The sequence below is a fragment of the Vitis vinifera genome, chromosome 7 (genome assembly GCF_030704535.1).
Source record: "Vitis vinifera cultivar Pinot Noir 40024 chromosome 7, ASM3070453v1".
NCBI classification, from domain to species: Eukaryota; Viridiplantae; Streptophyta; class Magnoliopsida; order Vitales; family Vitaceae; genus Vitis; species Vitis vinifera.
In genome coordinates this window covers 22,998,601-23,013,087 of record NC_081811.1, presented here as the reverse complement: position 1 = coordinate 23,013,087, position 14,487 = coordinate 22,998,601, and the positions used below count along the sequence as shown (strand labels likewise).

The 14,487-nt window shown below is 34.0% G+C and overlaps 1 protein-coding gene and 1 non-coding gene across 2 annotated transcripts; one reads left to right on the top strand and one right to left on the bottom strand.

The window, feature by feature from the left end:
• Positions 1-358: 358 nt before the first annotated feature.
• LOC100246420 (protein SOSEKI 2) lies at positions 359-5,422 on the bottom strand. The gene is made up of 5 exons (XM_002266183.5): positions 2,393-5,422; positions 2,233-2,302; positions 2,040-2,152; positions 1,201-1,930; positions 359-736 (listed from the first exon to the last, which is right to left on the bottom strand). The coding sequence occupies exons 1-5, from the start codon at positions 2,577-2,579 to the stop codon at positions 607-609; spliced, it is 1,230 nt and encodes a 409-aa protein (XP_002266219.3). The 5' UTR covers positions 2,580-5,422; the 3' UTR covers positions 359-606.
• A 2,365-nt stretch (positions 5,423-7,787) lies between these two features.
• Positions 7,788-10,737, top strand: LOC100854753 (probable glucan 1,3-beta-glucosidase A). The gene is made up of 8 exons (XR_009466211.1): positions 7,788-8,128; positions 8,311-8,430; positions 8,513-8,710; positions 9,156-9,308; positions 9,432-9,601; positions 9,703-9,852; positions 9,950-10,302; positions 10,397-10,737. It is a non-coding gene; the product is annotated as a probable glucan 1,3-beta-glucosidase A (transcript).
• Positions 10,738-14,487: the final 3,750 nt, after the last annotated feature.

The window sequence follows — 14,487 nt, the reverse complement described above, 5'->3', positions numbered from 1 at the left end:
TTTTTAAATATTAAGCGACTTAAAATTTTTGAAAAATGAATGGAAACACTATTAACCAAATTATATAAATAAAAACATTTTAATTATAATTACAATCAAACAACTCATAAAGGCCTATTGAGCTTTCATATATATATATATATAGATAATAGATGGATAAATGATTGATGGGTCAAGCAGATACAATGCTCATGGATGTTAAAATGGGTTGGTTAGACCAAAATACAAGGGGCTTGGGCTTCCTAAAACCAAGCCCATTCGACACCGCAAGCAAAGGCAACAGAGGGTAGTAGCAACTTGCAACTTGCAAGTGATCTTGAGTTCAATAATGAAGATCATAAATGTATGATTAAAGTAGTGAGAGACAAATAGTAGTGATTCCTCATATGATTTCTGAAACTAAAGTCTCAAACAGAGGACAAAGAGAATCACACCATTCTTCCAATTTCAACATCACAAGATTTTACCACTTTTTTTTTTTTTTTCCAACTTTCCACATCACAACACCCATCATCATCATCACGGTCAAACTATAAATAAACATCCTAATGAGATAGAATCCCTCTAATTACTGCTCCAACGGCTCCATTTAGTGGGACACCCTTCTCATTTTTTGCTTTGTTTCGAAGAACAAGTACCAGAAAATTTCTTTCTGGGAATGCATTTCCCTTTCACTGTCTTCTCTTTCTTCTCTTCCACCTCCTCCACTGCCTCTCCCAACCCAGCCTTGGAGCTCCTGACCATTTCAAAGTACATAACAAAGTAGTTTGGTCCAAGTTTGCCACAAAATGGTAATACAAACAAAATACATATACACACACCTAGCAAGATTTTAATTGTTATTTCATTATTTGTTTTGATTTCCTAAAGAAAGAAACTGTCTAATTCTGTCGCCAAAACAATCATTTACTAATTTATGCCCCATATCGAATGATGACAAAATCATTTTTGAAAAAAATTATTTCAGGCTGGTGCCTTGCAATAAGTCTGATATTTTAAATCAGACCGTGCACATTGTCAAAAAGCTATGCAAAATTTGGGCAACGATTGATTGTATTGTGGACAGATCAATTTAGGGGAGAAATTTCTGGTGAATTAATGACAAAAATTTTAAAATGTTTTGAATAGAGCACACTATAATTATCATTCAAGTAGTGTTATAGATTATGACAAAAAATGTTGGGGAATTGAGTCACTGACCTTTCTTCGTTGTAAGAAGATGATTTCTTGAGCACTGGCTGGATGGAAACTCGGTCCTCGGTCATGGACTCGACGATACTCCCACTGAAGTACTCCTTCTCTTCCGATTGAAGGTTTCCAAATCGTGGGTTCTCTGAAATGTAATTGATCATGTCTTCTTCCGCCACCTTCGCCGCAGTTTTGCAGAGAACCCCTTTATGGAGATTGGTGTTCTTCACAGGAATGTTTGCTGAGCTTCGCTTCAGACTCGTACCATTCTTCGGTTTACCAGAGACCATGCTACCGCATGCAATGAGCTGGAGCAGAACCGAGTTGCGACTTAGTACTGGCTCAGCAAAGACGGAGTCAACTGGGTCGCCGTCTTCAAATCGTTTAGAATTGGAGTTGCTCTCGTTTGCTTTGTCAGAGACTGTGGAGGATGTGGATGGGGGTGACCCGTCCTCTAGCGTTAACTCAGTAGGGTTGGAGTTTTTCTGGGTTGCTTCAATTTCGTCGGTAGAGACTCCTCTTGAGCAGCGCGAGCGGGAGGTGTTGGAGCTGGTGTAGCTTGTCTTCTCTTCATCTTCCTCCTCCTCTTCTTCCTGGTAATCGTGCTCTTCATCTCTCATGTTCTCCACTTCTACTGGCTCTCTGTGTCGGCTCCGCCGGGGGAGTGGAATGCGTTTAGGGTGGAAGTTAGATTCCGGAATGTGCTGCACTCTGTTGCTCACATGAAGCTGCTGGAATTTGTCTGTGACAAGGAATGGTCCCGATGAAAAGATGAGGGAAGATAAAAGCAGCAAACACAAGGTGGGGTTGTGCTAAACATGTTGTGTAATAGAGGGTGGTGGAGAGTCTACCTGTACAGCCTTCAATCAGTTCAGAGCCTTTTAGTACGTACTCAGCTCCTTCTGCCGGGTAGATGATGTCGTTCTCTGCTAAGTCATTCCACACATACCCGTTCTTGTAGCTCCTAATATCAAACACTATTACCCCAATTGTTTGAAGGAAGAAAAACTAAATGCATGTGAGAAGATGAGTCGAAGAACTTACCTTTTGCAAGACCAGGAATAGAGAGAAGGCATGCCTTTACCTCGGAGAACAGTGAGCCGTTCCATCACATCTATATCGATAACATCATAAACGGGGAAATTAATAAGACAAGAATCAATCAAATGATATAAGCAAAGCCGAAGGCCATTATTCGATTTACCTTTCAAACGAAGCTGCTGATTGGCCAAGTGGGTGACCTCCATATAGTGGGGATGCTCAAGCTGTCCATTTCTGGAGAGGTAATACACAACTTGAACTTTCCTGAAGGGTTTGGCTCTGGGCTGCAAACACACTTTGGCCCTGTCTGGACTGATTTCTCTGCTTGATCTCCTCGCTCGAATGTCCATATTCTTCTGTGCTAGCTAGCTTCTCTTTGTTCTTGTTGGAGGTTGAAACTTGAAAACTTTAACGAATCCAACACCCCCCTTTTATCTTTACCACACAGGACAGAGAGCGAAAGGAATACAGCGAGAGGGACAAACCTCGAAAGGTTCAAATGCAGAATATCTTTGGATGCTCGTGAAAATGGTAGTTAACGGAGGGAGAGAGAGGTCAAGGGTGGGGTCAGGGTGACACTGCTCTTCCCATTTTGACTTTGCTAGCCCTGACCCCAATTGAGACATAAAAAAAGCCACATAATCAGATAAGCTTTGCAACCAACCTCACTAAGCTTTTCGCCAGCTCTGTATCCTAGAACGTTCACGTCTGTGTATTTAATAGTGCCAGATTTTTACCACTGATCCATAGGGCTCTACCCCTACCTCTCTTCCATTCTTTTTCAGTTTCGTTATGTTAGACAACAACCCTTTTATGATTGAAAAGTGGACTTTTCTCCCTTCCTTCTCAGATACACTACATGTAACCTCTTATTGCTTAAATATGAAAGAAGATCGGCTAAGCTAAGCTCGCTTTGTATTGAAATAATACAACTGGAAAAATATTCCTTTTTCCTGGTAAAATATGCTGTTGTAGCAGAACTTTTGAAGCTATATCATTTCCCTCAATGTAAAGAATTATGAGTGTAACCCAGAAGGTATGATCAGTGTCTTAGTAGCCATCCACGTCAAGAATAAATGGCTAAGGGTTAATGTGAAAGTTTAGTGGCGGGCTTTATATAAAGTCTTATCTTATGATAGTCTATCTCTTTTTCCCAGATGATCAATGGCATACTTTTGTTCTTCTTTCTAAAAGCGATGTCGTCCACATGTTTGCTATGATGAAATCCCACCAGCTATGATGAAATGCTACTTAACCTTTTAAATTTTCTTCACTCATGTGAGCTTCCTTTTGAGTTTGAGAAATTTTTTATATATATATATATGAGTAGTCAAACTATTGAAATGTTCATACATATACCCACCCATCAATGTTGCCATGATTTCACCACTGAGTGACTGCAGCAGATTAAGATGTGAAAATAGCAATTCCATGGAGATTTCAAAAAAGATTACATTCCGACCAAGCTGGTGGATGAAGTGAAATGATTAGGGTATAAAAAAAAGTAGCTTAGGTGAATGAGTATGGCAACTTTAACCCTTTTATAATGTCTCACTAAAGAGACTTATTTAGTGGAATTTTTCTTCCACACTTGCTTTATCAACAACGGACCCAGTAGAAATTATTTCCCCTCCAACCAAGATCCTTTATTTACAGAAGAAAGCGAATCAAATTTGGATATACATTTGAATGCAATAAGTTTAATAATGTTATATTCTTGCGAATAGAACAATAATGTTCTCATCGTTTGACAATAAAGTACTATGAGATATGAGGAAAGGGTAATTGTAAGTGCCAATCTCTCCGCCTGGGGTAAACTCAGAAGAAGAGGTGATTGTGAAGTGTTCGACAAAAGGCATACAAGAGGATCTTCACTATTCTCACGTGATTGTCTAAGTTAAAGGTCAACATCTCTATCGGCAGAAATAAAGAAGTCCCACCGGCCGGTGGAGCTTCCATTTTTTGTTTGGCAGTAAGTATGGAGCTACCCATAAGGACAATGGATACGTCCCTTACTCATTTTCACACAAAGGTGAGGGCGTACAAAAGCGTGGGCTCGTCCGGTGCATCACTGGGCAGTCTCCAAATTTATATCCAAATCTTTCAGAATCCCTCCAAACGCTTAAGTGGCTTAACTAATAGCCAACATATGGTATGCGTATATATCGGAATATTATCTTCTCTCACAATTTCCCTGCATATCTTTGATAGACTCCAATACACGGGTTGAAATGACCCAAACCACATGATAAGATTTGCAATAGATGTGTGGAATGTGTTATCATAGATATAGATATTAAACAAGCGAGATCAATCGAGTCACATACATAATATGATTTGATGACGTTATTTTATAAACGTAATTATTATATTAAAATTTCGGATTTATTGAAGGTTGGACGTTACCAAATAGCATAGAATCTTCCGAAAATTTGTTCCAATAAAGAATAGTAGTAATGAGAGAGAATTTAATGTAGGAATTGGATAATAAATAGAAAACGAAAAGACAATTACAAAACCTCGGAGGTTGAGCTTGGAGTCTTGGACAGTAGTGGTGTCGTCAAGTCCCGTCCCAGAAACAGCGTGTCCCTGTCACTACCCTCTCTCCCCCCTTCTACCTTTGAGCTTACTGGGGGACTGGGCCCCCGCCTCTTTACTCTATGATTTTCCCCTCTCAACTCTGTTTTAATTTATACCTTATAGGCATATTTACAAATACCTAAAGTCCAAAATATTTTGGAGGCTATGGAGCTATATAATAATTCATAGGATCAGGGTCTGACCCTGTTGCAGTTGGGCATGGTAGACTCACTGGCTAGGTCTCTCTCTAAAGGGTAACGGCTAACGAGTGGCATTACAGACTACAGAGGAGCTGCATTCACTGAGTCTCCCTACGATGTGACCCAAAGCTGTTTCTTTCTCTATTATAGAAACTAAAAATATAAAAATAGATAAAAGGGCCAAAGCCAAAAAGGAAGGGAGGACTGAGGAGCAGTGGAACTCTGGTGTCTACCATTATGGATTATCACTGCACATGCACAGTATCAGAAGAAGACGCAGTAGAATACAATGTCAAATCGAATATAACGTTTCACTTCCTCATTAATTATATCCCCATTATTAGCCTCTCATTTTTCACCTAAAGCCAAAAGTATGGGTATCCCACGCGCTCTCTCGTAAACTGTGCCGTACTGTTCCTCCCTCTGAGCCATCGTACACTGATCATACCCGCGTGTGGACCACTCGCTACAAAGGCCACCTGTAATTCCAGCCTGAATTTTACTACGACGCCCCGGCTGTGGATGCTTTTCACCGAGTCAAACTGGCTGGTGGATCAGTCTGACGGCACCCGTTTTTGCTGCTAGAATGTCCTCCTTTTTTCTTTTCTTTTTTCATTTCTGATTTTTTTTTTTTTCAAAATTTTATTTTCAATTTTAAATCTAACTCTTTAAAAAACTTAAATATTAAATTTTAAAACATGCTCTCCATAATAGTTTCAAGCCCATTCGTTTTAGTGGGCTCTGTGTTTACCATTGGACCCATAGTTGCAGACACACGGCAAGTTTGAAACGTGGGCCGGGCTCACTAGAATCTTAGGCCCAATCCAGCCCTACATAACTCAACGCACCGGGCTTGGTTGCGTGCCAATTTTGAATATGAGCCACTTTGTGCAGGACCCAGAAGAAGATTTCTGATTCCAAACGAAAATTGGATAGAAAAAACAGGATATGTAGATTTCTAGAGCTTTTCAGACGCTCTGGATGCACTGGTTCCGGCATTTTGCCTCATAGGAAAGGGAAAATGTAGATCGCAGGGTCATAGATTGTATATGGCCTTATGGGATTATTGCAAAGCACAATGAATGATGTTATTTATTGTAATTTGAATATATTTTCTATTTTTTTTAAAAAAATTGTATATAAAAGTATAATATTTTATACAAAAAGTATATATTTAATTTTTAAAAATCAATATTTTTTATTTTTTTATTTAAAATAATTTTTAAAATCATTATTTTTTTCAATATAAACTTCAAAAGAGAAGAGTAAATGCATCTTATATAAAAATTATAATTAGGTTTTTATCTAAATGCAGAAAATAAAAAGTATATTCAAACTTGCACATAATATTTATGTCAAATATGATAAATTTGGCATAAGTATTTGAAAGTGTATTTTTATTATCCGTTACTTTTTTTTCAATAGATTGTTAAACACATTGAGTTCCCAGAATGATCATAGATTATTTATAAGCTTTTTGGCTAAATTTCAATTAGGAAAATGCGATCATGTCAGTATGACTTTATTGATAGTTAAGTGATAATTTAATAGGAAAATACGGTCTTGTCGGTATGACTTTATTGATAATCAAGTGATAATTTAAAGAGGAATCCCTTGATAGGTGGTATTATAAGGATTTTTTTGCCTTTTTGATGTGATATCGAGACAAGTTATATTCTTCTAGGGGTACCCAATAGGTGGATACCTAATTTTGGTATCATCAATATTTTTTCTTAAAAAAAAGCAATGTAAAGAGCAAAAAATCCACCTTTTTCTTCCCTTGCCAAAAAGGACACCAAAATGACAAATTCTTATTTCTAGTAAATTGTTGTGACAATACGTTGTGGTAAAGAAGTCAAAAACTTTTTTTATATTCTAATTTTATTTATTTTAAAAATTTGTAGTCTTATTTGAAGAGATTTTAGCAGCGGGGATGAATTTTTTGATATAACATATATTGGGATGATTTATTCTCTTTTCTTGTTTTTGATACCTAGTTCTAGGAGTCCATGGACCTACACAAAACTGCTCTTCCATTCAGCTGCATCACAAGCCAATGAAGCCATGCCCCAATTTGAAAGTTCTAGGTAGGCCAATCCTCAAGTGACGCTATCTCAAAGGCCGAAGTATAAACAAAAGCATGGGCATGGTAACACTCAAAATAAAGTCGGATTGCAATGGTCGAATTTGAATATTGGCAGTCCCACTTCCACATCATAGGTCTCTCCGCCCTATATTTGACCCACATGCATAGCTTTTGCTTTTTTCATTTCCGTGGTATTGGGTACTACTGTCCTCCACCAATCGTGCTGTGAGTGAATTGGCAAAGAGGTACACACTGCCACATATTTACACGTTTCAGTTTCTGGGTATGATTTTAAGATAAGGGTTAAATGCACTCCAAACCCAACACCCAGACTTTAAGTTCTCACAGTAGGTACATTTACTGACAACAGTGAGAACAGATATTTCCGTTGACTTCATTCTAGTCAATCATGTAAATAATTCAAAGAGTACCAAGTGGAAGAGAAACAACAGGAGAGATTGACGTAGAAGAAGAGTTTGTCAAGCTTGGCTGCTTGAGGTCTCCTGTATCAATTTCCAACGACTTGACTCGCTCGAGGCTGACCTCAACTTTTTCCAATACCCTCGTATTTCTCCTTCCTTATAATCCTTTCACACCATAAAATGGTATATCAAGAATGAGATTTTATTAGATTAATTCATGTTCCCAACACAAGAAAATTTCATGGTCTTAAAAGATTCTGCTACTTCCATACTAAACTGCCTAATAATTTCCCAAATGTCTTAATTAATATTGTGTGAACAATATTTACTAATCACTATCATCCTACACCATTTGTAGCCCTTGCCTTCTGTATATATTCGACTCGAACTCTCCTCAGTTTCCAGGAAGAGAGTGACAAATGAGTTCTTACTCGTACGTGAAATGTATGTGGGCTTTCTATCTCTTTTCATCATGCGTCCCCACTCTTTGGTTTGCACAGGGTGCAGATCCTTATTTGCCGGTCAAAGCTGTGAATCTAGGAAATTGGCTTGTTACAGAGGGATGGATGAAACCTTCACTCTTTGCTGGGATACCCAACCAAGATCTTTTGGTACAGTTGCTTCATTTTCCTAAGACTAGCCATGCATCATGAAACACCTATGGCCACTAATTTTGTTTTATCTTCCCTTTTTGTGTTGATAAATGCGGCACTAACCAAGGGAAAGGGGCTCCTTACTGCTTAATTTTGCATTTCATCAATAACGTATGGCTCTTTATTGTGATCCTTGGTAGGATGGAACTCAAGTGCAGTTCATGTCTACAAAGCTGCAGAAGTATCTCTCCGCTGAAAATGGGGGTGGAACAGATGTTGTCGCCAACCGCACCTCGCCCTCTGGCTGGGAGACTTTCAGGGTTGATTCTTTTAACCATATATAACCATCTTTCAATTCTTCCTCATTGTTAACAATCCTTGCTTTTCAACTATATGATGCAGTTGTGGAGGATCAATGAGTCAACTTTCAATCTCAGAGTGTTTAACAAACAGTTCTTTGGACTAGAAAATCAAGGCAAAGGAAACAAAGTGGTAGCGGTTTTAAATTCCCCTGGGAACTCAGAAACATTTCAGATAGTAAGGAAGAACGACGATCGAAATCGAGTTCGCATAAAAGCATCAAATGGCCTCTTCCTCCAGGTATCCCATCCATCCTAAAACTGTATATTTCAGGGCACAAGGCATTTCCTCACTCTTTTGGGCTCTTAAACACCCCATAAAAAATGGCAGTATTGTGTAGAACACTAGAGAACAAGTCCATACATGTGAAAACCTGATAAGCTGAGGGTTAGACTAATAATATAAAGATCTATGATCTGGTCCCAGCATCTTCTTTTTTAACTGTATCCTCAGCTCCATTCAGGGATGAAAAAGGGATTAATCTAGCTCTCCCAGTTCACATTAGGTCTCAGTTCTAAACTAGGATCCACCTCCTCTCCTATCTCCAGGGCTATAGTAATAGCTAGCTAATTAGCAGGTATTCAACAGCAGCAAGTTAGTTTCAGTTGTCAATTGAATTATTTACCAGTTCTAGGAATAAATGCTTGTGGATCTCATGATTATTGGGCTTTTATTCAATAATCAGGCAAAACCGGGGCTGGTGACTGCAGACTATGGAGGCTCAGGTTGGGATGATAATAATCCATCTGTCTTCCAAATGAAGATAGTCCGGACCTTACAAGGAGAATACCAAATCACTAATGGCTATGGTCCAGACAGAGCCCCTCAAGTCATGCAGGTAAGGGTTCAAATATGATTTCTGCAACAAGCCTAGCAAGAACATTTAACTGATGAATACTTTTCATCACAATCATCAGTAAAGCACTTGATCATAATAAAAGCACAAACCTCTTAATATCAGGATCACTGGAATGCATACATCACTAATGAGGATTTCAGATTCTTGTCATCAAATGGTCTGAATGCGGTTAGGATTCCAGTTGGGTGGTGGATAGCGAGCGACCCAACACCACCAAAGCCTTTTGTGGGGGGCTCCTTAAAGGCCTTGGACAATGCTTTCACATGGGCACAGTAAGTGAAAGAAAAACAGCCATACAACTCCATCTCCAACCATCCTCTTAGCCACCATTCAATATGTTCATAATATTTCTGGGTAATCACTAATTTTGCAGGAACAACGGCATGAAGATTATAGTTGATCTGCATGCAGTTCAAGGTTCACAAAATGGCAACGATCATAGTGGGACCAGAGATGGGTTTCAGGAATGGGGAGACTCCAATATTCAAGATACTGTTGCAGTCATAGACTTCCTAGCAGCAAGGTTTCAGAAGCTAAAATAAAGTTTTATCTTAACATTTTTTTTATTTTTTATTTTTTTGGCCATTGCCTTAAATACTTCAGACTTGATTTTTGGGCAGATACGCCAACAACCCGAGTCTAGCAGCCATTGAGTTGATGAATGAGCCTCTGGCTCCAGGAGTTACACTCAATGATCTTAAGAAGTATTACAAAGCTGGTTACGATGCCGTGAGGAAGTACACATCAAATGCTTATGTGATCCTATCGAACCGACTGGGGCCTGCTGACTCCAAGGAGCTCCTGGACTTCGCCAGGGGCCTTAATCGTGTAGTGATCGATGTGCATTACTACAGCCTCTTCTCAGATATGTTTAACAACATGAACGTACAACAGAATATTGATTTCATCTATAACCAGAGAGCTTCAGACCTCAGTGCTGTTACCACTTCCAATGGCCCTCTCAGTTTTGTAGGTAAGTATGAATCACATATTTATTGCTTATAACACAATCATGGATTTAGAATTATTTTTCATACAGATGTATATGATGATGGTGAATTTTGTAGGGGAATGGACCGCAGAATGGGCAAAAAGTGGAGCATCAAAGGAAGACTACCAGAGATTTGCAAAAGCTCAAATAGATGTGTACGGGCGTGCCACTTTTGGATGGGCTTATTGGGCTTACAGATAGATGTGCTCAGAACCACTGGAGCCTCAAGTGGATGATTGAGAACGGCTATATAAACCTCTTAAGTTCCTAATATGAATATTAGCTTGCTACTATCCTTGCGTCTCCTTCCACTCCAAGTAATGGTTTCTCAGGGGAAATGTATTTCAGCTAGTTATAACTTATAATTATAAGTGAAGAAGATGCAAATCTTTAAAGATATAATAAGTTCGTTTTATACTTCTGTTCTTTTATCATTTTAGAATTTGGGGTGGACTATGTTGAAGCTTGTAATGGTTTGACCGCCAACCGATGCACTTTCCGGTCTGAGTGAATGAACCGATGCTCAACCCTTTAAACCGATGGTTGAACTGTCAAGCCGGATGAGCCGTCCGATTCCTGAAAAACCTGTCAAGGCTTGCGCCTAAGTGACTTGAGCCACAGGCTACATGTTACACGAGGGAGGGATGGCTCACTAAGCCACTTAATCACTCTGATATTTCTTGTAGTACAATTAATAAAATAATAATATAAACTTTGATTTTTTTTTTCATTTCCACCATATAAAACCATTAAATAAATATACATTCTTCATGTTATATTTATTATATAATGATAAGTATAAAAATAATATAAATTATTTAATATAATAATTTTTAAATTTGAAAATAATGAGATATATGATAAAATTAAATATTATAATTTTTCTGTCATTTAAAATATATCATAATACTTAAATAGTATATATGTTTTATCTAATAAAATTTTAAATATTAATAAATTTTTATTTATCTTCATCATTTAATTTGAGATATCAAAATTTTTTAAATAAGCAATATTATTAAAAAATTTAATTTTATATATATATATTCTTAATTTCTTATTTTTTTAATTATATATAATATAATAATTATATATTTATGATATAACTTATTTGACCATCAATCCCTTCATTGAAAAGTTATTGGTTCAATGACATTTCTAGTTCCAAAAACTTTGTCTATTAAAACACTAAATTAAATCATAATGGTGTCTAAAAATGTAGAACCACTTTTATTATTTTAATTAATTGGGCTTAACAAGTGGACGATTGAGAACAACCATACAAAGCTTTAAATTCCGAATGCCACCTCCACGGTTTCCACATTAAATAAATGGTCCTCTCTAATTTACTTAAATGACAGAAAATAAAAATAAAAATCAGTTGAGTGACGTTCTCCAACCATTTATAATATTGATGAGCTTCCAAATCGGGAGAATTATGTTTTTAACCCAATTGGATTTGATAATTAAGATAAAAATCCTTCAATCACCCGTTACAAATATATGAAATAGTAATGGATAAAAATACCCTTTTGACTCATTCTTATTTTTATTTTACCACTCTTCGCATGCCTGATGTCACTACCATCAAATTCTCTCTTATTTAACCATTTTTTTTATTTTTTAAACTCTTTTATAAATAATTGAAAAATCAACATTATTTTTTTATTTAAAATTATAAATAAACAAAAATTATATTAATGATTTAAAGACTACTTTTGGGAATAATTTTTAAAAAATGTTAATTTAAATAAATAAAGATTACCTTTTACATTTTAGAAGTAAATAATTTAATTATTAAAATAATATTTAAAACAAACATATTCACTATTTTCTTTTTCTTTTTGTACTAAAAAGTATTTTAAAGTTTTTTTTTATTATTATAAAATAAAAAGTTTAATTTTTAAAAAATTTTCTTCCTTCCTTATTTTAATAACTTTTTGAGCATGATTTTTAGTAATAAGTCATATGAAATATTGTAAATTTGTTTACTAAAGATTTTTTTAATTATTTAAATTAATTGAAAATTTATTAAAATAAGAAAAAGAAAAAGAAATAAAGAGGATGAATTGAGAGTTTTTATTTTAAATACCCAATAAAAATGTTTTTGTATGACTTAATTTTAAAAGTAGATTAAATCAATACATGGTAGAGATTGAATTTTTCTTATATAAAAGGGTTGAAAAGTATATTTACTCATTTTAGATGAAAATAAGTAGTTAAAAATTTTATAGATTATGTTTGAGTTTGGTTTAAAAATATTTTTCTATTTTTATTTTTTTAGTTTTTATTTTTATTTTTTAAAATAATTTTTATTTTCTATATTATCTCTTTTTGAAAATATGTTTAATTAAAAAATAAAAACTATTTTTAAAAATAAAAATTGAAAACCTTGTTTAATACTATTTTTTATATGAAAATAATAAAAATAATTAAATTTCATTTATTCATTTATGATGTCACGGTACAATGGTATTACACTAATTATATAAGAGAAATGTACTAAATGTATAAGAGTGTACAAAACTACATTTTGTGAAAGATTTCAATTTATTATAAATCATTTTTTTTTTCTTATTACCTACAAATTGTACACTTATATCATGCATTTTATTTAATTTTCACATGAAAATTCCAATACTTTTCTAGTAATGATATTTGGGGAAAAAAATTGACCCTATATCATCCACCATTTTCTCAACTAAATCATTGGAAATATGATTAAATACACCTATGTAGATACATAACTTATGAGGTATATGAAATTTATGTCACTGTACCAGGGCATTACACTAAGTATACAAGGAAAATGTACTAAGTATACAAGGGTGTACAAAGCTATATTTTATGAAAGATTTCAATTTATTATGAATCATTCCTTTATTTTTCTTATTACCCACGAATTGTATATCTATATCATGCATTTTATTTAATTCTCATACGAAAATTCCAATGCTTTCCTTAATAATGATATTTGGGGAAAAAAAATTGACCTTAAGTCATCCACCATTTTATCAACCAAATTATTAAAAACATGTTTAATACACCTACATGAACATAAAACTTAAGAGGGATATGAAATTTGCACTATTATACAAAAGTATTACATTAATTGTAAAAGAAAAATGTGTCAAATGTATAAGGGTATACAAAACTCCTAATAAGTTTTGTACGATTTTTAAATAACTTGAACTTGACATTAAGATTATTGTTGATATTTTATTTATTTACCAAACTATATCACTAATACTTTTCCTACAGAAATTAACATATAAGAAATAAAATTAAAATCAATCATATTTGAATTGTTTAAGTAAACTAAATGAAATATATATATATATATATATACTATTTTGCCTTTATAAACATAATTCTATTGTTATAAATAGAGATTAAAAAATCATATTTAAATGGAATTAAAATAAACAAAAATTATTTTTGTAACATTTTTATTTTTTAAAATAGTAATTTAAATTATGAAATTAGTTTTAAATTAAAAATATTTGTTATAATTATAGTTTTGAAGATTTCATGATTTTTATCTTATTACTTTAAAAAAAAATTGATTTGATAAGAAAATATTTATTTTAATAGTTTTAAATATTTAAATATTTATTTAAAAATATTTAGGATTAGTGTGGGGAGCAATTATGTAATTTTGGATTTGAGAAATTTTGAATATATTGAAGAATTTAATTTTTTCAATTACCCTGTTTACACTTTCAAAATTATTGAAAGTTTGGCAATTTAATCTTAGAAATATGTGTTTACATTATTTTCGAAATAATATGAGAAATAATAAACACTCTGTGTTTAATTTGCAAGTTAGAAAAAAAATATTTTATAAGGTATTTAAAAATTATTTAATGTATATAAGAAATAATGTAAAACATATTTATTATTTTGTAAGTAAGAAAAAAAAATTTGCTAGGGTATTTAAAAAGTATTTATTATATATCCTATAAGTTTGAAAAAAAAAATAATATTTGATGATGTCTGATTTAAGAGTTAGAATAAAAAAAAATACTAATATTTTATGAGGTGTTTAAAAATTGTTTAACATATACGAGAAATAATATAAATTTGAAATAAAGATTAATATTTATTATATATTATGTAAATTTTCAAGGTATTTAAAAAATATTTATTATATATTATGTAAGTTTG

What these genes read in the sequence shown, in the direction of transcription:
- LOC100246420 (XM_002266183.5), bottom strand. Translation starts at nt 2,579, where the DNA reads ATGGACATTCGAGCGAGGAGATCAAGCAGAGAAATCAGTCCAGACAGG. An exon ending in TCAGCAGCTTCGTTTGAAAG is followed by an intron (nt 2,303 to 2,392) that starts GTAAATCGAATA and finishes TTATCGATATAG; the next exon opens with ATGTGATGGAACGGCTCACT. An exon ending in ACTGATTGAAGGCTGTACAG is followed by an intron (nt 1,931 to 2,039) that starts GTAGACTCTCCA and finishes TCCTTGTCACAG; the next exon opens with ACAAATTCCAGCAGCTTCAT.